Source organism: Akebia trifoliata, chromosome 7 (genome assembly GCF_017979445.1).
Source record: "Akebia trifoliata isolate Shusen 1 chromosome 7, ASM1797944v1, whole genome shotgun sequence".
NCBI lineage: Eukaryota > Viridiplantae > Streptophyta > Magnoliopsida > Ranunculales > Lardizabalaceae > Akebia > Akebia trifoliata.
In genome coordinates, this window is record NC_141381.1 from 31,176,122 (window position 1) to 31,202,500 (window position 26,379).

General features: G+C 33.7%; 2 protein-coding genes across 6 annotated transcripts; one reads left to right on the top strand and one right to left on the bottom strand.

The window, feature by feature from the left end:
* Positions 1–6,365: 6,365 nt before the first annotated feature.
* On the top strand, positions 6,366–10,832 carry LOC147399026 (UDP-galactose/UDP-glucose transporter 3). The gene is made up of 7 exons (XM_086448415.1): positions 6,366–6,579; positions 7,242–7,339; positions 7,485–7,615; positions 9,264–9,294; positions 9,610–9,713; positions 9,907–10,028; positions 10,245–10,832. The coding sequence occupies exons 1-7, from the start codon at positions 6,476–6,478 to the stop codon at positions 10,642–10,644; spliced, it is 990 nt and encodes a 329-aa protein (XP_086304541.1). The 5' UTR covers positions 6,366–6,475; the 3' UTR covers positions 10,645–10,832.
* A 2,282-nt stretch (positions 10,833–13,114) lies between these two features.
* On the bottom strand, positions 13,115–18,676 carry LOC147399027 (transcription factor MYB124-like). 5 transcript variants are annotated; one of them, XM_086448420.1, is made up of 13 exons: positions 17,846–18,671; positions 17,712–17,758; positions 17,522–17,578; positions 17,326–17,398; positions 16,890–16,945; positions 16,611–16,790; positions 16,352–16,527; positions 15,988–16,133; positions 15,505–15,647; positions 15,339–15,424; positions 15,117–15,224; positions 14,875–15,023; positions 13,115–13,925 (listed from the first exon to the last, which is right to left on the bottom strand). In XM_086448420.1, exons 1-13 carry the CDS (start codon positions 17,918–17,920, stop codon positions 13,815–13,817), a joined length of 1,407 nt encoding a protein of 468 aa, XP_086304546.1. In that variant the 5' UTR covers positions 17,921–18,671; the 3' UTR covers positions 13,115–13,814. The 5 variants fall into 5 exon arrangements, with proteins under 5 accessions (XP_086304546.1, XP_086304547.1, XP_086304544.1 ...); XM_086448421.1 differs by having other exon boundaries at positions 15,339–15,412; positions 17,846–18,667; XM_086448418.1 differs by having other exon boundaries at positions 14,875–15,020; positions 15,117–15,424; positions 17,846–18,676.
* Positions 18,677–26,379: the final 7,703 nt, after the last annotated feature.

Here is a 26,379-nt window from a genome sequence, read left to right on the forward strand (position 1 = left end):
TTGATTGTTCATGGGCTTGGCGATAATTTCTAATCCTTCCTTGTTATTAGGAACATAGGCAATATGTCATCATGGTATGAGCCATGAAACCCCCTTTGAAATTTTGCTTAAAGGTTTCAAGAGGGGCTTTGATTTAACCGAAATACTTCATGTAAGAGTTCCAGTTGCAGCTAGATCCAAAATGATAATTGATAGTTTGGATCTCATAAAGAGTTAGTGGATATTGAATTTGGTTAATTAAAATAAATTCTTGAAACTTTTGTTAAAAAATGGAAATTTTTTTAGGGAAGATACAAATGATGTTTTTGAGATTCATACCAAAAAATCAACATCTTCAATTTCCCAAAAAATCCTATATTGTTCTTCAGATTTGAATGTTGAAGACAATAAAATTTTTGAGGTTAAAGGATTTTCATGTCCATGATTAATCTATAAATCACCAATTAATTTGTCAATTCGTCGATTTAATTAGTTAGTCCCTTATTCAGAGGATTTTACGAATTTTTAAAAAATTCACAAAGATGCAAACATACTCTTCAAAATCAAGTTTTTCCAAATCCAAAAATCCTTGACTATTTTATATCAAATATTCGTACAAAGGTATGCTCTAAGCATTATAAAGACGTAGACAACCCTCAAATAAGGGAATTTTATTTAATATAAAAGATTCAATGAAGCCATCATAAGAGATAACAATGGAGTTGTTGAGGTCGTCGTTGGTGCCAAAAAAGGAAAATCAGTATTATACAATGAGTCACAAGTCACCACTGAAGGTAGTTGAAGCGTTCATAATTAATACTGATTCAATAGTGGCATCCCTGTATCAAGTGAGAATGGTGCTCAAGGAAAATGAGTCAAAAGGTTTCTTATTTAATTTTTTTTTATTTTTTTATAATGAATCATGTATTTGATTGAAGGAAGGATCAGGTTCTCTTGACTCAAAAAATAACACAAAAAAACAACCATTTAAAAATTTCATCCAACAGTTGAGATTTTATAAGAATCTTATCCCAATGATACTTATCTCGATGATAATTGTTAACAGTTATATTTTATTTTTAAATGGTAGAACCCTCAATCTGAGCTCAACTCAACCCAATCATTAGGTTAGAGTTTATTAACCCAAGCTTAACTCGAGTTTGATCTTCTAAAATCAGGTCGAGCTCAAGTTAGTCCAAATTAAGTAATTTTGGGCAGGTTTTGAACGGGTTGGGTAGGTTGAGCTCGTTGAACTATCTTAGATTCATTATGATCAACTAATAAATTATTTAAAAATAAAATTACATATAACCTCCAAATCCATCATTGAAAAAATATTTAGACAACCCATACTAAAATTAAATCAATGACCACATTAATAATATCAAATTGTCTACAATCCATAATTATAATATAAAATAAAAAAGCAAAAAAAAAAAAAAAAAAAAAAAAATCTCTATAATGATTCCTTTCCCCCCTTAATCATTAATATCAATAGAATTAGTAAAATGACTCTTCATCTTCAAGAAATTTATGCATATTATATATAGATATAAATAGCATTGGATTCAAATAAATAAATAAAAAAATCTTTAGTTACTACAATTTATACAGGAAGAAATAATTAAAACAAATTTATCAAAAAATAAGAAATAACTAAAATAATAATATTCTAGAAATAAATAAAAATATATATTAATATGAAAATATGAATATATTAGTATATACCATCGAGCAAACCCGAGCTAATCAAAATTGAGATTAGGTTGAAATATTCTAACACGAACCATCGAGCAAACCCGAGCTAATCAAAATTGAGATCAGGTTGAAATATTCTAACCCGAACCCAACTCATCTTCTACATAACTTAACTCAGGTCGCCATCAATCGAACTGATCACAAGTTGCAATCGGGCCAACCCCCATCAAATCACTTTGTAAAGTTGTTAAAAGGGTATTTAAAATATTTTAATAATTTTTTTAAAATAAATTAATACTTTATATTTTAAATGGTCCATATTCTTTAACAAGGGATCATTCCATGCATATTCTCAATGAAGCGTTCTTCCGAGTAATTGTCCCTAAATATATTGGATGGTTACAGATGGAGAAAATAAATCAGCTGATATTTATGTACACGTGGTGAAATGTCATTGGTGTTAAATGTTTTGCTCGTCAACACAGCTTGACTCTGAAACTGTCTTTATTTCTAGAGAGATTTACCGCACAGACCTATCCGTTGTAATTTTAGGACAAAAGGTCTTTTACCTTATAAATTTGGTACGGAACAAGTCTTACTTTATGAATCAGCCTCACTAAAAAAAGGTCATTGGGTCCACATGAATGGTCAAATTGGCAATCCAACACCGTAGACTTTCAGATTTCATGGAAAATCTCATATTTGACAGGTAAAATTAAAAAGAAAATTATTTTTAAATAGGCCGAACGTGTTGAAAATTGATAGCTACCAATCCTCAAATTTTAAATTAAAATTCAATGATGAAAATTAATTATTTTTTCAAAATTATTAGAATTTTATCTTTTTAATCATGTGCCATTAGATCATGTTTTTAGATGCTACAAATTGATTGTATTAGGATGTACGGTAAAATATGTTAAGTAATAAATTAATCTCAACTCATTTGAATTTATTGACTTAGATCCCCACTCAGAGATTTTCTGATAACAAACTTGATAGAGTAAGGTTTTGTAGATAACAAATTTCATCAAATAAGGTTCCATTGGAGTTGTCAGAACTCTTAAGGGAGTTTTTTTAAAATAAAAATGCAACAGTCTCCTTGTTGTGACCTTGGATAGGTTTGGAAATTTTGTTGGGTTTGAACTTAGACCCATAACTTGGTTGGTTTGACACCTTGCGAAGCAACTTTGAGGTTATGGGTTCAAGTCTAGTTTACCCATAAAATAAAATAAAAAGAAGTTTTGTTGGGCTTGAAACTAAGATTGAGAAGAGAAGGGTGTGTTTATTTGGATGGTTTCAACTTTGTCTAAGAACGTTATTCTTGACATCCTTGGATTCAAAGAAAGGGCCCTACTTATGAAATACATGGGTCTTCTATTGTAACATCTAGGCACTAATACAAAAATTGTTATCCCCCTTCCTCCCCCACATACACACTAACTCTTTGTATTTATTTTTAGGAAGGGAGGCTCTTCTCTTAAGTGAGCATGCTTGAAATTACTTAGAGTATTCTAAATAACATTATGTTTTTCGGATTAATTGTTTTATTCTTCCATATAGAGTTATCAAAGTTTTATTATTATTATTATTATTATTTTTTATTTTTTATTTTATTAGAAGGGTATCTGAGCCAGTTTGCGCGCACCAACCATTCCCTCCTCCCCGAACAAGACTTGCGAAACATAATTTTAATCTTGCGGTCTGTGATCACTGATATTAGTAACCGGTGGGAATCAAACTTGAGACCAGATGGGGAGCACATCCCTTGATTCCGAAGTGCTACCATTCGGCCACCCATCTGGTGGTTAGTTATCAAAGTTATTGATCGATTATGTTCTAAGTTTCTATTGACTAAACATGTGTTGCGGTAAAACTCCCAATGACTGATCAAGATTGATAAACTACGAAGATTAAAAACGAGAAAACAAATAACACAAGAGATTTACGTGGTTCAGCAAATTGCCTACGTCCATGGATGGCGAGGATACTTCCTTATGGATGAAAACTGCAAAAATACAATACTTTTTAAGATTTCTGAACTTGGAATATATATAACATCCTAAAGCGAAACACATATTTCTAATTAAGAAAATATCCCCAGAAGTTGTAAGAATGTCCAAAATGAACCAACCCTACCCTGAGGGCATGCGGCCCCCACACACCCTGCTACAAGATACCAAAAAATAAAACAACTAAAGTTAGGGCCATAAACCAACAACATGAACTCATAGGAAATGTCCATCCCATAAGGTAGGTTCAAGATTATGCTCCCCAATGAAAGCTTGAGGGGTTTTGTTCTTAGAGATATTAGATTGTGGAACAAAGCAACTATTCTTTGACGTAGCCATTTCCTTGGCAAAAAATAATCCCTCTTGGCACCGGGGGAAAACCCAAAATTTTGCCCATGTGGGGGAAATTAAGAGTAGATTTTTTTTGGTGGGGGGCAATAGAAACATATTTTTTTATCCCCCATTTTTATCTATTGTGATAGCTCATAAATCCTTTGACTTTGAAAATTCTTGTGGGAAAAATGCACCCATTGTAAATCCACACCTGATTGGCACATTAGACTCAAAATAATCTAATGAAAGAAAATAATCTTGGGCCATGGGCATTGCATTCCCCTTGATTGTTCATGGGCTTGGCGATAATATCTAATCCTTCCTTGTTATTAGGAACATAGGCAATATGTCATCATGGTATGAGCTATGAAACCCCTTTGAAAGTTTTCTTAAAGGTTTCAAGAGGGGCTTTGATTTAACCAAATACTTAATGTAAGAGTTCCAGTTGCAGCAAGATCCAAAATGATAATTGCAACTATAGTAATATAGTTTGGATCTCATAAAGAGTTCGTGGATATTGAATTTGGTTAATTAAAATAAATTCTTGAAACTTTTGTTAAAAAATGGGAAATTTTTTACGGAAGATACAAATGATGTTTTTGAGATTCATACCAAAAAATCAACATCTTCAATTTCCCAAATAATCCTATATTGTTCTTCAGATTTGAATGTTGAAGAAAATAAAATTTCGAGGGTAAAGGATTTTCAATGTCACCTATTCCATGATTAATTTATAAATCACCAATTAATTTGTCAATTCGTCGATTTAATCAGTTAGTCCCTTATTCAGAGGATTTTATGAATTTTTTAAAAATTCACAGAGATGTAAACGTACTCTTCAAAATCAATTTCTTCCAAATCCAAAAATCCTTGACCTTTTTGTATCAAATATTTGTACGAAGGTATGCTCTAAGCATTATAAAGACATAGACAACCCTCAAATAAGGGAATTTTGTTTAATATATTCAATGGAGCCATCATAAGAGATAACAATGGAGTTGTTGAAGTATCAAATATTCGTACAAAGGTATGCTCTAAGCACTATAAAGATATAGACAACTCTCAAATAAGGGAATTTTGTTTAATATAAAAGATTCAATGAAGCTATCATAAGAGATAACAATGGAGTTGTTGAGATCGTCGTTGGTGTCAAAAAAGAAAAATCAGTATTATACAATGAGTCACAAGTCACCATCGAAGATAGTTGAAGCGTTCATAATTTATTTTGATTCAATAGTGGCATCCCCCTATTAAGTGAGAACTCAAGGAAAATGAGTCAAAAGGTTTTTTATTTAATTTTTTTTTCAAAATGAATCGTGTGGGGGGAAATTCTCAAGCATGGACATGTGGCTTGAATGATACTTAGAAGTATGGATTTGAAGCTCGGATGGACTGCTATATGGCCCCAGTTGATTAGACTCCTTGGATGCACAGACGCTCAACTCGAACCTGCACCACCAATCCATCAAGTAGCACGAATGGCGTACTCCGAGGATATCAAATGCCGGTGTAAGTCGGCAAGACGAATCTGACAGATGTGCCATTGATTGACAGCTCTGACAACCCATACCATGTCAGATCAGCTCTGATTATTCCAGGATTGACAGAGCAGTTGCAACTACTCCTGCAACTGACATGTCAAAGAGTAAGCTAACTGCCCTGAGTCACCTCAAAGAATGTCACAGAAAACGATCAAATTGGATGCTTATAAAAAGAAGAGGACCATGGATAAAAAGAGGGGGGGGGGGGTTATCATAGTGTCTAACTTGATCGTTGGAGTGGGCTAATTCATAGGTCCGCCCGAGCAAAGAGAGGAAGGAATGTTGTAGACCAGAAATCAGCATCTACAAATCGTATATTTAATTGAAGGGTCGGATTCTATTGACTCAAAAAATAACACAAAATACCAATCATTTAAAAACTTCATCCAACGGTTGAGATTTTATAAGAATCTTATCCCAATGATATTTATCTCGATGATAATTGTTAACTGTCATATTTTATTTTTTACATGGTCAAGATTTTGTATTATTTCTTAAGTCAACGAATCAATCTTTTTTTAAAATCAATAGAGCCCATTGGATGTTTGGTACATTGGTTGGCCTAACATTCACATGGTTGAAGAGACAGAATAATTTTCCACGTGGCATTTTCAGAGATGTTTGCATCAAAATTTTATAAAGTTCTCTTTTATCGTAACTTTTACGCGAAGCAGCAGAGAGTGAAAACTCAGGGGCACGTCATTAGCGTTTCCGAAACCAATGGCGATGAAGATTTTAAACATTCAGCCTATAATAGATTGCCACGTGTCAAAATATATTTACATTTAAACATTTCGGTCCGAAATTATGTTTTTTCGTCGAATCGATGAGCTTTTTCTTCTTCACTCATACGTGAGATTCTGTCGCTCGCCGGATCTGTAAATTCCGACGAGATTACGATAGGAATTCGTCGGAATGGAGATTCATGGTGCCGGAGTTGGCCGAGTTCTAGTGTTGGCCTTCTGCATTGCCGGAATTTGGTCAGCTTATATTACACAAGGAGTTCTTCAGGAAACATTGTAAGTTCGAGATCTGTAATTGATAATTTTTATTTTCTTGCAAAATTTATTTGATTTTTTATTTTTCTTGTTTGGATCTTAGTAGATTTAGTGTGTTTGAGCTTTTGCGGATGGTGTTTTTGTTCGAGAGGCTTCGGTTTAGAAATCGTTAGTTTTGGTGTTTTTAGAAACTAAACCCTAAAATTAAAATCATGTAATTGGTGCTTTTTTTTTTTTTTTTTCCTGTTTTTGTCGATCAGTTCCGCTTTGATGGTTCCGGGGCCATAGAAGAGAAATTCGAAGGAAATATGGTTTTTTTAGGCAACAAATGCATAATTCATGAGAAATCACAAGTTTTTATTTTTGATGATTTTGTGCAAAACTATGTGTTGTACAGCCCCCATGTCAATTACATTCAAATATTGAACCTTATTATTTTCATTTTCTGTATCTTAATTCTATTAGGTTATGAGGTTCTTCCCACAATTGGTTATGCTATGTACTGCGACCATCAGGTCATGGGTTTAATCCCATCTTACCTACTCAGAGAATAATTTTTTTTCTATGCCATTTTGGATTGTAATGCACACACATAAGTGAATTTCCGATTATTAGTACATATTTCGGTAGATTAGTGGCACATGTCGTCACCTGGTTTTCACATGTCCCCAACCTATTTTCAGGTCTACCAAGCGATTTGGCGTGGATGGGAAACGGTTCGAGCATCTTGCATTTTTGAACCTTGCACAAAATGTAATTTGTTTAATCTGGTCATTTATAAGTAAGTTGTATTTTTTTTTTTTTTTAAACTTATACACTATGGTTTAATTTCCTTTTCTTCTCTAGAATGCTAGTTTAAGCAAAAAACTTAGCTCAATGAAACTACTCTTTACATTTCAATATATTTAAGTATTTTTTTTGTGCAGTGATTAAGCTCTGGTCCAGAAGTAGTAATGGTGGTGCTCCATGGTGGAGTTATTGGAGCGCGGGAATCACAAATACAATTGGTCCAGCTATGGGGATTGAAGCTTTAAAGTACATTAGTTACCCAGCCCAGGTTTGTTTTTATTTCCTAGTAGAATTATTAAGCCTTCTTAGATTGACTGCTTAGGCTTTTGACGTGGTCTCTATAATGTTATTTTATTCTTCTATATTATGATAGTTTAGGTTAATTTCATTGAAGTTATAATCTTCTTGTACACAAACCATTTTCTTATAGGTTTTCAAATATAGAAGTTGTAAGGAATTTATGAGCTTACTTGTTATGCACAGTGGAGATCCAACCTTGAGTCGTGTCACGTTTGTCGGTCGCCAAAGATCAAAAAGTCCAAACACCCGTCACGTCAACGCTACTAGAGCAGTCACAAAGCTTCCACACCTTAAACCTTAGGATTCTTGATAGGAACCCAGAGATGCTTACCAAACTTAGAGAGGAGAAAGGCTAGAGAAATTTTTCTGTATGTTTTGTTGTCGTATCTCACATACGAGTCTCTGTCCCTATTTATAGGAATAGAGATTCTATAGATTGTAGTCTCCTAATCAAATAGAGACTCAATCTTACAAGGATTTTAACTCCTAGAGGAGTCTTAGTGCGCATAAATATAGAATGGGCCCACATGGACGCCCAATTAACTAACAGAAGTTATGGGGGTACTTTTTCCAACATTCATTGGTAGGAATAGTCATGTTTCCCAAATGAACCCACTTTGTATGTTACCATGGTTTCATTATAATTGACTGTTGGGTTGGAGATGATTTTCTCTCCATTCTACCTCAACACAATAGTGTTGAAGAGTAGTAGATCTCATGCAGGTCTTTTGGAGATCTTGGGTTTGTTATACCTTTGGTCAAAGCAGAATATAGAGTTCGCGGGGACTACATTTGACGATTTTGTATTTAGATGGCACTCATTTTGTAATTACTATGTTGTTTTTCTTTTCTTTGTTGTTCTTATTTGAGGCTTTCTCGGCCTCTTTGTTTCTTGTATTCCTTTTCTGATCAATATATTATACTTTTCAAAAAAAAAAAAAAACACAATAGTGTTGAACCTAACAATAGTGTTGAACCTAACAATAGAGTAACTCACTTTTTGGCTTTATGTTAATCCTTTCAGAAATACAAGACAATGTACATAACAGAGGCTTACTGCAGTCTCATTTGAACATACATGAATGCACTTCACTCAAAGTCAGAAGTATACTAGATAAGCTTGAATGAAAGCAGATGAAATCAAAGGACGATAACATGCAAATTTATACGAATTAACCATTTTTTATTAGATTTCATTAAATACAGAAGAAAAGAAAAGGAAAAAAGAAGCACTTATTCATTATTACCTCTTCTTCTTCTTGTTCTTCTTCAATGTTACTCTCTGACTCTCCTTAAAAATTTGAGAGGAGAGTTGGTGTATCTTAAATCAAACAGTGGTTTAAACTTTAGAATATTGGAACTTGTGAGGCAATCTTTCACAGTTAAAGTTTGGGTTGTCTTTGAGTCTTCAAATATGACTATGTAGGTGGACATTTATAAGGATCATCAGAGTAGACCAAAAATAATGTCAATGATGTTCTTTAGATGTGAGCTTTATGGATTGGGAAAAAATATACAGCCTTCTTTTCATATGATACCACTGTCATCATTCAGCACTGTTGTTGGAAATGGAATAACACAGTATATCATGCTGACGTTATTCTTGTTACATGCAGGTCCTTGCGAAATCCTCAAAAATGATTCCAGGTAAGATCTTTATGTGTATAGAAGTAAGCAACAACTTAGTTCTATATAGGCATGTTTTAAGCTGTACAAGTTACCATTGACATTGATTCTGATTGCATATGTTTTTATTGGTGAAATTGTATGATATGGTCTAGTGCTTGATTTCATAGAAGATCAGTAATTTGCCTCCCCCCACCCCCCCACACACACAAAAAAAAAAATCTATTTTGAACTGTGTATTTCTTAGAATTGAAGGGTTTATTATATGAAATAGAAGTTCATTGTTATGAGTAATTGTTCTCATGATTGACCGAAGCATACTTGAACTTAATGCAGTGATGTTGATGGGTACGCTAGTTTATGGTATTAAATATACTTTTCCTGAATATGTATGCACCTTCCTTGTTGCTGGAGGGGTCTCAGCATTTGCACTTTCAAAGGTGAGGATTGTTATCTATTCAAGTCATAAATAATCAAGAAAACCAAAAGCACCAGCTTTTTTTGTTTTCTATGATTAGGTAGCAATTGCAGATCTCTGATAGATTTGCATTTACTTAGAGCCCTAAATGTGTGTTTTTGTTATTTTTTGGCTCTGGTCCTGACATTTCTCCCTATCTGTTTAATTGATTCCAGACTAGCTCAAAGACCATAAGCAAGTTGGCTCACCCAAATGCGCCCCTTGGGTACGGGATGTGTTTCCTGAACTTAGCATTTGATGGATTTACAAATGCTACTCAGGATTCAATAACAGCAAGGTATGACGGTTCATGTTTCAACATTACTATAATAGCATCAACATTGTCAGTTATTAAGTTCAAAACCCACTATTTTTTTTTATTTTTTATGTTTCTAAGTAGATTTCGGGTATATAATATATATTGACTTGCACAATAATGCACTCTCATTTGCACTACCATTCATACATCTTTATACGGCCATATGCTTCAACTAGATTGTATGCTCTCGCATAGGTACCCAAAGACAAGTGCTTGGGATATAATGCTAGGAATGAATCTATGGGGTACTATATACAACATGGTCTACATGTTCGGTTGGCCACACGGAAATGGGTTCGAGGCTGTCCAGTTCTGCAGACAGCATCCAGAAGCAGCATGGGATATCTTCCTTTATTGCCTATGTGGGGCAGTGGGCCAGAACTTCATCTTCCTTACGATCAGCCGCTTCGGCTCCCTTGCCAACACCACCATCACCACAACCCGTAAGTTTGTGAGCATTGTGGTGTCTTCATTGCTGAGTGGCAATCCTTTGTCAATGAAGCAATGGGGGAGTGTTATTGTTGTCTTCTCTGGGCTGTCATACCAGATCTACCTCAAGTGGATGAAGTTGCAGAAGAAGAAAAAGCGCACGTAAAGAGCAATATTTTAGTTTCTAACAACATATTCATCTTTTATTTTGTTATGATATGGGTCTAAGCCTAAGGTTTAGTGGTCCCTTTTGATTCTAGATAATCTTTCAGAGTATGGGCTAATGTAATTAAATAGAATTAAGTGGTGTCAAAAATCACACTTCTGATATTTGAACAATTTCTTTAGTATGAAGTTTCCTACTTGGTGAAGTTTTAGTGATTGATATTACAGATCTGTGATCAAATAAACTCGGAAGCTCTGGAATTATAAAAAATATTAGCTTAGATACCAATCAATATTGTTGAAATTGGAATTATAAAATTGTATGTAGGGTTCAAATTGAATTGGGGACTCACAAGTTTCATCAATAATAAGAAAAACATCAATTCATTGCCAAATTCTCTCAATCTTTGTCATTGCATGCATAACACATTTACATTTTCTTCTCTGTGATGTTAGGTAATTATTAAAAAAAATCAAATTATTTTGTTTTCTTTAGTGCTTAGGTAGTTGGGTTTTAGAGAAAATTAAAAACACTTCTAAGTATAATATTATAGAGTGAATTATTAAAAGAGGGTTAAATATTTTAATATTTATAAACAGTAATTTTTTTTAATTACCAAAAATGAATTAAATCACTGGACGGTCCAGCATTTTAGTAACTTGTTGGATTGTCCAGCATTTTTAATGGAGGCTAAATTGCTGGGGGTGTCAAAGCAAACTATTAAAGCGCTTTGACAGTCAAATGTTTCAAGCATTTGGAAGGCTTTTTTTAGTTAAACAAGGTACGCATTAAAATGCTCTGACAGATCACGAGTTACTAAAACATTGGCTGTCCAGACTTAATTCATTTTTGGTAATTTTTGTAAAAAATAGATTTTTTTTTTTTTTTTAAGAAATTAAAATAGTTAGCCATTTTTCAGTAATTTTCCCTATTATAGATGATATAATTGAGTGTTTAATTCCAATTATTCAACCAATCAAAACTAGCGAACCAGTGGTACAATTAATCATCATCACATGAGCTCACGTTTGAGGTTAAAAGGTGTGAAAGTGCGCTTTATTTGTGTAATTTAGATTTACCTCCCTGGATTTTGGTGAATATTTTATATATCCCCGTTGCTTTCTACCTGATGACATACCGAAACCATGGTCTTCTATGAGATAATAATAAACGGACCAAAATACCCTTGCTTCAACTTCTTCCTGGAAGCCCTTGATTCTGTCTTTCAAGTTTTGAGAATTTTTTTTTTTTGAAAATTATGAGAAGTTTTGAGAATTTGATCACCACTACCATCCCAGCATTTGTTTATTAATAATGCTAAATTGAAAAAAAAAAAAAAAAAAAAAAAAAATACTCAAACACACCTAACTAACATGGAATGTGCACAAAATCATAAATTTTTGAGTCGTGATAATTTGACGCCCACCTTAGATATGCCCTCATCACAAAATCGTAGATCATTTGCCTTGAGATACACAAAAAATATTTATGATTCTATGTATTCCGATGCAAATGATCTACGATTATGTGATGGGAGCGTATGTTAGAGCGGGGTGTCAGAAAATCATTATTCTAGATTTTTTCCTTGTGTATCTCAAGGGAAAAAATCTATGATTCTTTGCACATTCCACATCAGTTGAGTATATTTCAATATATTTTTTTTAATCAACTTCGCATGCCTCTTTGTTTATTATTTGATTTTCTTTATTGTTCATATTTTAAATCAATAAGAAAAAAAATATAGTTTTTACACTAAAAATTAACTTTGCAAATAAATCAAGGATTGAAAACCATAGGTTGGTGGAGAAAAACAAGAGTTATTTGAGAAAATAAAAACCCAAGGATTGCTTAAAAGAAGCAAGATTTTTTATAAATGGATTTTTGACTTTTTGTCAACAACTTGAAGATGAGGATATTTTAGTCATTTTATATTAAACTTTCATAGAGGACCACGATCAAAGATGTCTCGTCAGTTGGAAAACTCAGGGGTATCTCAAATATTGAGTAAAACATGGAGGAGGGGTATGTTCAAATTACCCACTTTATTTTGTGTTGCCTTCCCTCGCAGAAAATCTCCACTAAAACAAGATCACCAACTTTTTGACCGAAAGCTTTGTGTTCATCATAATTGCTTTTGTCTCCCCGATCGAACCTTAGGAAACTCAAATATCAAATTTCTCAGATCCATTCCTTCCCCCTGAAACTCAGTCACTATAATCAAGAACAAGAGAGAGAGAGAGAGAGAGAGAGAGAGAGAGAGAGAGAGATGGATGGAAAATAATTCCTCACTGTAAGTTTTATCAAACCTTCCCCCTACTCTTATGTGGGCATTTCTTTGTTCTGTTTTGTTTCTTTTACTTCAGCTTTTTTTTTTTTAATTTAATTATGTGATTTAGATTTTTCTTCAATTTTAGTTGTTGAATTTCATTATACAAATCTCAGGAAGAGAAAATAAACAACAAAAGAACCATACACACAAAACCAATATCAATATTTCCTCTCCAATCATAGTGAGTCACAAAACCTAGTTACATTCCTCAGCAAGAACTTAAACCCAAAAAAAAAAAAAAAACAAACAAAATCTTATTCTATACCCTATCTGCACACCAAATTAAAATCAATAGGAACCCACTTTCAACTGGTTGATCCTCCCTTGCTTTTATGTTTTTTTTTTTTTTCTTTTTTTTTTTTGGGAGTATGGGCAAGTGCCCCTTAGTATAATTACACTCTGAAAAGACTAGGGTTTTATAATGCAAGTTATGTACAAATGACAAATCAAGAGACCCAAAACTGAACAGGGAAAGAAACCCAAAACCACACACCCTATGTTGAAGAAAATGAAGCAATTTGACAAACAAACACACTGGAATTCAAATCGAGTATTTGGAATGGTCAATCTATTAGTAGTGGAAACATAACGCAGAACACAGAGTCAGATCAACTAGAGAATTCTAGAATGCTTAGAGAATGTTCTAGAACATTCTAGAACTGAGAGTTTTGAATTGTGGATCTTAGAAAACCACCTTATAAAATCGGGTTGGAATGGACTGCGAACCACGCAAACTAAAAGAAAAGGGAAAAAACTTACTATATGCAAGAATAAAAGCTACGAGAATGAGATCGAACCTTCTCGAAGAAAAGGTTTGTAGGTAATTGATAGAGTTGGTCAATTAGAGGCTGTGGAGGAGGGCCCTTTTACAGGGAGGCGGTTGGGAAGAGTTCGTGCTTGGATTTGGGGGTGGGGACTCCAAACCAAGTGTTTTCATTAAGAAATGTCTCTCCTGAAAAACACATTACAAAGCGAACATTAGTCTCACATTGATTGAAAAATTCTGAGATTAAAAAAAAGAATAATGATTTTCTGACGCCCCCCTCTGACATACACCCCCTGATGTGACATGTGCTAGAACAATAGCTCTTTTTCCTCGGGATACACAACTGTTCATATTTATTGGGATGTGAAGTTGTGTATCCTGAGGAAAATATCTATGGTTCTAGTCCATGCCACGTCAGGGACCATATGGGGGTGTATGTCAGAGGGGGCATCAGAAAATCACGACTCTAAAAAAAAATAAGGAGAGTAAATAACAAATTCAATATTTTAGCCCTAGAGATTACTCCCAATGTTGTTAAATCGCATATGTGATGGAATGGGTCTTACGCCTTCTAACCGAAAATGAAGTACAGAATACAAATTTTTATCCTATGTTAAGCCACTTGCTTGAAACATCACTCAAGTGCTACTACAATATAATCTCAATAGTAGAAGGAACAATCCCGAACCTCACTGGTCAAAATAGAAAAATCAAAAAATTCTATTTGGTCTAAATAACAATTCCACAAATTAAGGAATATGTGTATCGACACATTGCACTAAATGATCGAATCAGTGATCATTGTCTTACTGATTATTCTATTATAGATGGTAAGTTTTCCTAAATCCAACCATACCAAACTTGAAAAGAACAATTCCTGTAGTGTTTACATCTACAACATATTTTTATTCATCCCTCTTTTTTATGTGAATAGATTTCTTAACATCGATGATGATTGGTAATTCGATCATTTCCTTGTGAAAACAGACAAAGTTACCCCTATTTGTTTTTCTTTGAAAAACATGGAAAGAAACATGAATGTTTCAGTCCATCTCAGTGCGTTAAGAGTTAAGAGGCCACGACCTATGGTAGTTGACAGAATGAGAATTTCAACAATCAAAGTAAACAAACTTACACTTTCTGAAAATTTTGGGCTTGGAATAGCCGCTGCAAATGTTCGGAAAAGTGGGGTTACGTGAACAGGGGAACTGAATTGTGTGTTTGGCAAGGCAGAAACGACTCCTTCATTCTCTTTAGATTCATCACAGGATGGAAAGTTTGCTACTGCAATAAAGATAAGGAGTTCCATTTTCCATTGCAACCAATGAGAAAATCTAATTCTGAGATAACCAAATAGAATAGGGTTTGCGTAATCACCTTGGGCAACACTTATGTCGGTTTGAAACACGTCTGCACAACCTCCCTTGTTTACCTCCATTTGGATTGATCGTGGTCCAGCACCGGTAGCACTTGTGTCAGTAAACCCTTCTCCACAAACAACACCACCATTGTCGACGAGTATAAGATTTGACTGTGGTCCAACACCGATTTCCTGGTGTGGTGAACATACCTCGGCATGAGTTTGTTCTGCTTTCTCACCTGTTGTATGGGACTGAAGAGTTGATCCTGTACTGTACTCCGAACTGCCCGGAGACTCGTATAAATCAGGTTGCCTACATAGTAAACTAGCCATCAGCTAGATTCAATGTGTCAGGTAAAACTTTTTCAAACCTTCATACTAGTCCAACAAAATCTCTAATTGTACCTCCAACACAGTGGACTCCCCATGTTACTACTCTTCAAGTCCTCCATCAAGTCTTTAAAATCTTCAATTGGAAAGTCTGTTTCTGAAATTTTGTATCTGAGCATTTCGTTCTCGTTCGTTCGGTATAAGAAATCTTGGAGTTCCTGGAATGCAAGATTTGATTAGGTAATTCTATATGCTGAATTCTATTTGCATTTCTTTCACAATTTTTTCTTATTGAAAACAGGACATCTGCCGTAACCCACAATGGCATACAAGTATACATGGCGGACATGCATTTGAGTCAGCACCACTATTTGATGCCAAAAAAAAAAAAAAGTTCAATCTGGTTATGTGATAACCCAAACAGGTTGATTTTCAGTTTAGTGGATCTAAGGGATGCTGATCAATAGTTATACTTGAATGCCTTTAGAATATCTTCTACCATAGACAGATGGCTTAATTCACCATGTACAAAATCCATGATTGAATTGTTTTTCTCACCTTCCAAGCACTTTCAAGGCTCTGATTGGTGTTCTCTGTATTAACTTTTACAGCAAGTGAGCTTAGCAGTTCTGCTTGTTGCATCAAAGCAGTGATCTTTGGATCATCTCTCTTAAGAAATGTTCCTTGAACCTTGTTATTTGAAACTGCTTGCATCAAAAGAGAATGTTTCAATAAGGAAAATTTAAAGAACCAACAAAATTACATATTTCTAAAGGCGAAAAACCACCAACATCATGTGTTTTCAAAATAACTACTAAGATGATTTTCTCATTCATTTTCTGTTTTTAACATTTCAGCTATGATCCTCATTGCGCAAAAAAGGCATCTCATGTTGAACCAAAGTTTTTGAGAGGTAGTTTACCATCATTAGAGGCGGTGCTGGTGGTGTTGACGTGTTGTTGAGCTGGTAAGTCGTCAACATTATGGACGTTTTGAACTAGTACAGTAAAAGGAGGTCTTAGCTGTTGATTTTCAATTTTTCTGATATGTAATCTTCCTTTGAGGTCGCAATTTTCTGTAATATCTGATATGTGGGTCCTACATAACAACGAATTTTAGTTTTTGATGTAAATATTGTTTCCTGTTGCCATGTGCATGGAGGCATTTGATCTCTATTGTACCTCATTTTCTTGAGAGGTGGAGCAGATTCAGATGTTCCAGTTGTAATGAATCCATTTTGAACTATTGCCCTCTTATTATTCAAGTTGATGCACGAAACTTTGTTCTCCTTCGACAAGGCCTCATGCTTAGCTCGTTTCTTGCACAGTGTGGAGAAACGATTCTTCACCGCATTATCCGTTCTGCATTAGCAATATAAATTTGTTAATCAACTATTTCCATCTGGATTTGTTGGAGAAAGAGGGGTACGCCATAGATCATAGAAGGATTTTGTAGCTTACCTGCCTGAAACTACCTTAGCGATTTCTGTCCATCTGTTACCAAATATCCTCTGTGCCTGCACGTAGAACTTCAAATGATCAGACCTCAACCACACCTCATGGCAGGCAAATGAGTCTCACTAAACGTAGAAGCATTCAAAAGTGAATGTTTTGGGTAAGCTAAACTGGTTCTGTTCGCTTATATCATCTATATGACCAGAAACCCATCCAGGCAAAGAAATGACATTGCAAACGATGTTGTAAAATAAATAAAGAAGAAGAAAAAAATCAACAAATGAGAAATATTCACAAACAAATTGAAACTTGTTCTCTAAAGATAACTCATCCCTCCCGATCTACAAAGAAGATCCTCTACTGAGAATCTCACTGAAAATCACATATGATTCTTACTTTATGAAATTAATCATTAATCGGTTGAAATTAAATATATAATTACCTCACATAAGATCATGTCTTCCTCTGGAGACCAGCCCCCTTTCTTGAAATCTGAATTCAAGTAAGTGTACCATCTGCAATATCATCGTAATACCTACTTAATTAACTTAAACTAAAACCAGAAAAACAAGATAAAAACAGAGTTCTTAACAACTTTTGATTGTCAAAGATTAATTTTTTTAAAATATCTTATGGACCTTCTTCTACACTGTCTGGTTGTTTTATCCTTGAATTTAGCTGCAATAATCGCCCAACTGCACATAAGAACGCAACCAAAACAAACAAAACCTTAAAGTTCATTCATATTATCTAAAAAGAATGAATGATTATGTTTCTTTTATAACAACCATGAGCACAGAAATCTTGAGGAAAAAAAAAAAACTCTACTTTTCAGTTCCATGGATGCTTATCTGCTCCCTGAGTATATCGTCCTCCTGTATCGATTCAGATTTAATTTCTCATATTAGATAAAATTAACCAGACAAGAAGAAGAAGAAGAAGAAGATTAAGGAGAAAGAAACCTGTTGAGTCCACGTAACGATGTGTCGTTCTTTCTGCTTAGTAGTAGTGGACTTGGCAGCTTCATCGAGCTTCATATCTGGTGTACTATTTCTCCTTCTTTGATCTCTCTACGTTCTTCACTCTTTTATCAACATCAACCAGCATGTTAAAGGGAGAGCTTTTCAGATTATATAAAAAATAAAGGCAAAAGGAACTCCTATGCGTCTTTTTCTCTTTACAGAGACTGTTCGTTCAACGAGACAACAGCGCTCAAGAACTCTCTCTCTCTCTTTGTGTGATCTTGAATTTTGCCTTGGATTCTAAACTTTCCAATCTCCTTTGATCCAAAAATAATCCAAATCTCCTGTCTTGATTCTTTTAAATACCGTATATTCGAGTTTGTGTTAAGTTCTTGATCGAAACAGAGAGATTTATACTTCAAAATTTCTGAGACTTTTCGACAAACTACGATCTACACCGGATCCTGTAGATCTGGTATCGATTATAAGATTCTAATCGACAGATTATTGAAGTATTTGTAATCGTTCTACGTATCTACTTCAGAAGATCGTAGATCCAAGATCGAAGAAATCTGGATCGAAACCATACGGATTTCAGAGCTTCTAACGAAAGAACCTAGAAATACAATCCAATCTGTAAGAATATTTGAGATTTCGAGCTTAGTAGACCGATTCGATTGGCTTTTAGAGTTTCTTTTTTTTAATGTTTTTTTAATTTTTTATATTTTTAAATTGAGATTGCTTTTGCGCCCCCCCGGTATGAAGGGGAATTTGAAAAAACGCTGAAATCCACGAGAAGATATTAATAGCGGTGAAGACTAAGAGCACAAACACAGAAGAGCTGATAAGGTTCGCTTTCCATTAGAAATCATACTGTTTTTTAACGCGAGATGACGTTCTTCGTGACCTAACTTTTACTGCTCTCTCATGGTGAGAGCGTCTTTTATCTGTAATTCTTTTACGAGGTCCCATCAAAAGTTATGATTTTTATACGCGCACCCCCCTTCTTGCTCTAGTTGTAATAAATTCGTTTTTCCTTTCTTGAATTTTTTATTTTTTATTTTTTATTATTTGTTTTTTTTTATTTGGATTGAAGTGAATGGAGGGATGGGAAGATGGTATGATACTATGCAAATGACACTGTTTGGAGATTAAATTTACAAATACAGCCACTGTTTTTGAAAATAGAGTTCTAACGGTTGGTTGAGTTTTCTAGATGATCTGACGTAAACCTAACTGTACTATTTTTAACTGAATTTTGATTTATTTATTCTTTTAAACGGGGCAGTGTTGCTGTCATTCCAAGGACACCGTACTTTTCGAATAGAAACCCGTTAGATGTTCATCATGATTTGCGGAATACGAATCCCGACAATTCGCATGAAACTAAGGAGGACATCCTCCTCCTCCTCTCTATATAACATCATTTTTATTTTTTATTTTTTATTTTTTATTATTTGTTTTTTTTTATTTGGATTGAAGTGAATGGAGGGATGGGAAGATGGTATGATACTATGCAAATGACACTGTTTGGAGATTAAATTTACAAATACAGCCACTGTTTTTGAAAATAGAGTTCTAACGGTTGGTTGAGTTTTCTAGATGATCTGACGTAAACCTAACTGTACTATTTTTAACTGAATTTTGATTTATTTATTCTTTTAAACGGGGCAGTGTTGCTGTCATTCCAAGGACACCGTACTTTTCGAATAGAAACCCGTTAGATGTTCATCATGATTTGCGGAATACGAATCCCGACAATTCGCATGAAACTAAGGAGGACATCCTCCTCCTCCTCTCTATATAACATCATTTTTATTTTTTATTTTTTTTTTGAAAAAAATGTCTATTCAAGCCGAAGTTAATGGAATTGTTTGACTTTTATATTTAATAAAAGAGTTCTGATAATATGACTCGCCAGGCGGCATACTCAATTGACTCATTAAGGTGGACAAGTTTGGAAAACGTAGATCTTCTCACCTTGGGATATATTTGTTATGGAGATGTGCAATCATGCGTACAGATCTACGGTTCCAAACTTATCACGTCAGTGACTGGATTGAGTATGTCACCTGGTGAGTCATTTTGTCACGACTCTTAATAAAATAAAACTACCTAAGTCGAGTCGCTTAGTTTCCCAAGCGATTCAACTCAGGCTGAAAAATCTTCCGAGTCAACCCGAAAATGCACCATTTCATTTTAAAACTCAATTGAGTTGCTGCTATACTTCATATCTTTTGATGACAAAATAAAAATAGTACTATTTTTAAAACTATTTTAATAATTATAAATTCAAAATATTTTTGTTTGATTCATTTGAGTCAACTCAGGATTTGTCAATCAAACTTTATATAAAATTAGCCGAAAGCTAGTACTCCTATTTCTAGACCGTTTAATCGATAGGTCCTACATTAAAGGTTCTTAGCTCACCAAAGTATAGTCAACTTAATTAGCTCATCCAAGTGTTCCACAAACTCATTTATAGCCCTTGATTTTAATGATCGAATTTGATTGATTAGTTGATTTATGATTTAATTTGGAACAATTAATTTGAAGAGAAACAAATCAAACTTATACTCCAAAAATTGAAATACTCACATTCATGTTTGCTACAAAAAAAAAAAAAAAAAACTTTAAACCAGACAAACCGTTTCAAAATATTGAAAAAATCCTCACATGAGACATTTTTAAGGAGGAATTTCAAATTTTTACAAAAATGTAAGGATGTAATATAAATTCAAAATGCTATGTGTCTTCCCAAGGGATTCGTGATCTTTGATCTTGGACCATACCACTTTTAATTTAATTATTTAAATTCAAGGAGACTTAACATAAGCTTAGCTAAGGCTAGGGTTTGGGGGATTAAAAAAAATGTACCTATCAAACCTATATCACATTCATAGTGACCCACCACTAGTTGTCGCTTGCCTTCGTTTCTTATATTCAAATTGTTTTGATTTTTATTCAGCCACGTGGAATAGTAAGAAGATACCACGTGGCAGTAAAGCATGAACCATCTTATCAAACTTTTTTCAAAATAAATATTGGCATGTCCATCTCAAACTTTTTCCAATTGACAGCGAATTCTCCCGCCAAGAATGTCCCTTCAGTACAATTATAAACCTAGAATGAGGACAGTTTAGTAATTTTACGAGGAATACTCAAAAATTTGAATGCATGACCCATATCTATGAAAATAGGTAAAAAGATTGTGAATGTATGACCCATATCTATGAAAATAGGTAAAAAGGTCGTTTGGGAGGATTGATTTGTGTGAGTGTTGTAGTTGTGGTAAGGGAGGGTCAGGGTCGGTGATATTGTTGTCCCACAAGAAGCCATCAAAGGGTGAGGCGACCCTCAAAAGGGCCGACCCGGAGGGAACCCTAGGCAAAAGCCATCTCCTTTAAGAGATCACCCCATGATTTTTCAAAAAGAAATATCACCTCCCTCCCTTCTTCCTATGCCTTAATTTTGTCATTTTCTTACTTTTGATCAAGTAAAATTCCTTGAAATCCTCTCTAATCTTTTTTTTCTTATTCGTCTCTCTTGTTTGGCTTGGCTCCTGCTTCGCTTCATTTCGAGAGTTGTTATTGACACCCTACCTTTTAAGAGTAATGATAAAATAACTCCCCTTGACGTGACATGTGCGAGAATCGTAGATTTTTAATCCTAGAGATACACAACTACACATCTTCATAAAAAGGTGCAATTGTTTTACCCAAAGAGTACGGGTCTACTATTCTAACACATGTCACGTTAGGAGTAGGGGAGTCATTTTATCATGATTCAACTTTTAATGATCTCATCCTAATTTTTAAGTTATTTATCACACCCTAATTAAATATTAAAACATACCATCCAAACATTACAATTTATAAAGGTTTGGCTCAAATTATTATCTTAACATTATAACACTCAATTCAAATAATTTCAGTAGTTATTTACCATTATGATTAGGTTCATGCATATAAAATCTTAAACTCAAAATATAAAAATCAAGTTTTAAAAACAAATGAGATAAAGCTTCCATTGATACCCCAACCTTTACCATTCTCCATCATTTACTTATTTTCTTTATTTTTAATTAGGGTGTAATGAGTAAAAGTCTGGGTGTCAATAGCAACTCTTTTCATTTTTCATGACTCACACATATTGTCCTTAGATATGGATTTTTTAGTCATCCTTTTCCTCTTCGTTATTTATATTGTTTCTAATAAATATCTATTGAAACTCTTCGACACTCAAGATGGTAGAAGATGAAAAAGATAAATATAAAATTTCAAGTGTTAAAAAAATAAAAATAAATAGATGACAACTGTTTAATGGAAGCGGGTCCTTTGTAGCACATGGTTCCTGTAGCGCACTTTAAACGGTTGAGAGAGAGGTGTTTTAAAAAAAAATTAATATCTCAATCTCTTGTGATCATGACCTAGATCTAATTAAAAAAAAAAAAAATCAAAAAATAAGTTTTCTTTTTTATGCAATCCATGTCTTTAAAAATGAACGGCTATAATATTTTAAGTGTGAGATCTAATTTTATCATTGATGTGACGTTCTTCCAACCATTTAAAGTGTGCTATAGGAAACATCTGCTATAGAGGATGTCCAGGGGATTCCCTCGTTATTAGATTTCTCTATTCAATTTAATAAGCTAACAACCCTTGATTCTTGGAGATTCACTTGGTATGTTATTTGATTTGTCCTATCTCGAAGCCTTAGTCTCTAAACAATGGACAAGCCATGATAATGTGTATTTTTCCCGTGGTATATATCATATTAGGGGAAATGACCACTTATTAAATATGGGTAAGGTAAATAACAAACAATCCCTAGAAGCATGCTCTAATCCAAGAAGAATATGCAAACTTAGCTAAGTTGGTAAGGTATGAGAAGAGTTGATTCCACATCCTAGGTTCAGAACCCCTTCAACCACTTTCATACTGACCAACAACCCTTACTTGACTAGCAAATAAATGTTCTGATCAACTATCAATGAATGTGACCATAACTAGAATTTACTACTTATAATATTTTCATGTATGGTACTAAAATAACAAAGCAAACCAACAAATATTATGGAGTGTATTGTAAGAATAAAAAAGTTGGAATAACTTCAAAATTTTAGATTAATTATTACTGAAAAATTCCTATATATGGTTGAGTTCAACAACTAACATTAGGGGTCAAAAAATTTTCGGTATGAGTTAAAAGTTTTGGATTGGGGTGATTTTTTGTGAGGACATTCTGAAACTTCCAACCCTATCAAAATTGGTTTATAAATTTATAGTAAAAATCAATAGTCCACAAATTTTTAAATTATATACCACTTTTGATGGGGTTAGAAGTTTTAGATTGAGTTGATTTTTTGTGAGGATGATTTCCTCATCGTAGAGATCATTCTTAATATATGTTAAAAAAAAAATCATTCCAATCCGAAACTTTTTACCCATATAAGACAAATTTTGATTCTCGACATTAGCTTTATTGTCGAACCTTGTTTTGGTGCATTGCAACTCCCAACTTTATTAGATGATTAGGAAAATGTTTGAACCTCAATCAAATGAAAAGTTGTGATGAGTAAATACTGATAGGGATTCCTAATAAAGTGGATCTCTATAAAATATTTACTATCCCTAAACGACTAGTTCAAATCTCTAGGAAATCTATGTTTTTCCTCTCATCTCAATCGTACATTTGACAGAAAGTCTCACACGTGATTTGTTGGTAGACCTTTGGGGGTATTTTGGTAAAAATGATTTTTTTAAAGGACTTTTCGATCTAAAATTCAATTTCCCAAGTGCATTTAATTCAATTTAACGTGTGCCCATGGGGCACATGTTAACCAAACCCTAAGTTATAATAGGAATTTTAGTCCAAGCCACAGCTGAGTTAGTGTGACCTTAGGGCACATGTTAACAAAACCCTAAGATAATAGGAATTTTAGTCCAAGCCACAGCTGAGTTGGTAAGCCGTAAAAGCCAAGGAAAGAGAAATAGAGGGAGTGGCCCAAGTTCCGAAAGAGATCTTTGGGTTAGTGGGGTTAACGCGGCTGCTTTTCCTCGACGTAATGATTCGCAGCCGAGCCACCTCCCAGCTAATGAAAGAGTGCCAAGTGCCCCCGCTCTCTCATGCTTTCTTTTGTCCAGGAAACAAAAAAGAACACGTGAATGATTAAGAACTAAATATTCAATGAAGAAATGAGAAGAATTTAACCCAAATCTTGACTAACTAGATGTTGGGCTCTAGGACATTTTACTTTAACTAATTTTTCTTTAAAGTTGTGTAATAATTAACTCATATTATTGTTTTTTTTTCTTGAAAGTGATGGTGCACTAATTATTAAATAAATTATTTATATTATTAAGAAAAATAAATATTTATATCTTATTTTAATTTGTCTTTGTCATTTCCTTCTTCTTCTTCTTCTTCTTCTTATTATTATTATTATTTATTTTTATCTCCGCTTGTCTTATTTATTTTGAAGGATTGCAAATCTACATGTATCAAAAGGGCTAATTTATAATTTAAAATATTGATTAGATTTTTTTTGATGATCACACAGCAAAAATGATACTTTTGTAATTTTGAAAACCAAGAGACGTGATTATAGGTTGTAATTTATTTTAACTTTTTACAAAAATAAAATTGATTATATTAAATAAAAATATAAAAGTGGGTCATTTATGACGACTCAAATTTTGGTGTTGAAGCACTTCTACTCCACTTCTATGTGTTTATTATGACTATCAATGAATCGGGAAAGGATCAGATCTAGGATCAATCTGATAGTGATGGGATTGGATATTGAATCAGGGTTTTTTATTTGATCTCAATATCAGGATCTAAATCCGATAAAATAAGATTTGGATCAAATCCTTCTTGAGTCAAACCTAATGTCATATATAATATGTAAATGAATTTTATTGGGTTTTTTGACAGTTTGAGTATTTATATTCACCCTTATTATCTCAATTTCTCAAATTCTTTTTCATTGAGATTATAATCTACCTTTATTGCACATGAAAATATAAACATACCCTATATATAGAAAATCAAATTTTATTTATCTTCTAGACTAAAATGTGGATCAAAATTTTGGAGGCTTTTTAGGGCCCCTACTCCTTGAGATGTGCGAAATTCTTGAACAAGCCAGATGGTGTGTGATCCTCCGACTTTGTTTTTTGGACCATTGATTCCTTGACCATTCCCTTAGGCATTGTTGATGATATTGATTCATGGTTCTTTGAAGGAGGAAGAAAGACGAGGCTCCGATGTGGTGCTTGTCAGAGGTCCTCCAAAGATTAGGCCAGTAAAATATATGTAAAAAAGAAGAACACGATAATGATTGGAAATAGAAAAGATGATGAATAGTGAGCTACAAAGTGATTCTCTGTTCTGTGTGTGAAGAAGTGAATTTTTTCTTAACCCTCTCTTTGTTTTTGAAAGGGGATTTTATAGCCTCGAGTCTGGGATAAGTGTCACCACAGGTGTCTTGTCAAATAGGATGTGAGCTAGCTATAGGTTGTTGACCTTGTTTTCGGATTTTTCTCCCATGCCTTTAATACTCGAATTTGATTCAAAATGTCTCAGCGTATTAATTGTTGAATTAATTTGATTTCACTATTTTGGGGTTGGTGAGTTAGAGAATGTTATTGTTAAAGATGTTTTAATAAGTTCCTATATATATCGTGTTTAATGTGAAAATTTAGCACACGAATGAGCTTTAACTATCATAAATTCTTTATCTTAATATACTGAGGTTTTCCTTCCGAACTAATAAAACTTCGTTCTAAGACTCTCTAGATCGATGCTTTATCGCCCAACGCATGACAATTTCCAGATCTTGTTTGGGTGATGTTTAATATTTAAATTGGGCCCACTGAATCAGACAAAACTTGTACCCTTATCTCAGGGCGTGGTAAAAATGGGCTCCACAAAATATTTTTTTATATTTTTCTATACAATGGTCCATGAAATAATCTGTATGATCTTGGATCTCACGAGAGAGGGGAAAGTAATTTGTCTGGGACAACTCAACTTTAACCTTTAATTAGAACACAAATCGGCAAGAATGTCACTTAATTTACTATCTACTTTTTAATTTGTGTTGTACTTTCCCTTACTATTTAGAACAAAATTCAATCTACTTTTTATTATTATTATTATTATAGATTAATCCATTATTTGTAGAAAATCACTTCAACCTTTATATTTTCCTTCTCTTTTAAAATGGTAAATAATTTTAACTTTTAAAGATCTTCTTAGGTATGTTTTAAATTTTAACTTTATTTATGTTGTTTGCACATTTTAAAACTTGTTAAATCGACTCAAATCCTTGTTGAATTGACTTGCATTAAGTGGATTTCATGGTGTCTCACTCCCAAAACTCGATGGCACCAACTTTGCTAGTTAACTCATCAATTTGATTGATTCAGATCGAACACACACAAAGTCAAGTCAAAAACTCAATCAATTATTCAGTTAGGCATCATAGTTTTTCTGGAGAAACAAAATTAAATATTTTTTGTTTATTT

Excerpts from the sequence above, each read along its gene's own strand:
- LOC147399026 (XM_086448415.1), top strand. The coding sequence starts at position 6,476 with ATGGAGATTCATGGTGCCGGAGTTGGCCGAGTTCTAGTGTTGGCCTTC. Across the intron at positions 7,616-9,263 it reads ACATTAGTTACCCAGCCCAG|GTCCTTGCGAAATCCTCAAA; the intron begins GTTTGTTTTTAT and ends TGTTACATGCAG. Across the intron at positions 9,295-9,609 it reads ATCCTCAAAAATGATTCCAG|TGATGTTGATGGGTACGCTA; the intron begins GTAAGATCTTTA and ends AACTTAATGCAG.
- LOC147399027 (XM_086448416.1), bottom strand. The coding sequence starts at position 17,920 with ATGAAGCTCGATGAAGCTGCCAAGTCCACTACTACTAAGCAGAAAGAA. Across the intron at positions 17,759-17,845 it reads TCGTTACGTGGACTCAACAG|GAGGACGATATACTCAGGGA; the intron begins GTTTCTTTCTCC and ends GAATCGATACAG. Across the intron at positions 16,791-16,889 it reads GCTAAGGTAGTTTCAGGCAG|AACGGATAATGCGGTGAAGA; the intron begins GTAAGCTACAAA and ends TTGCTAATGCAG.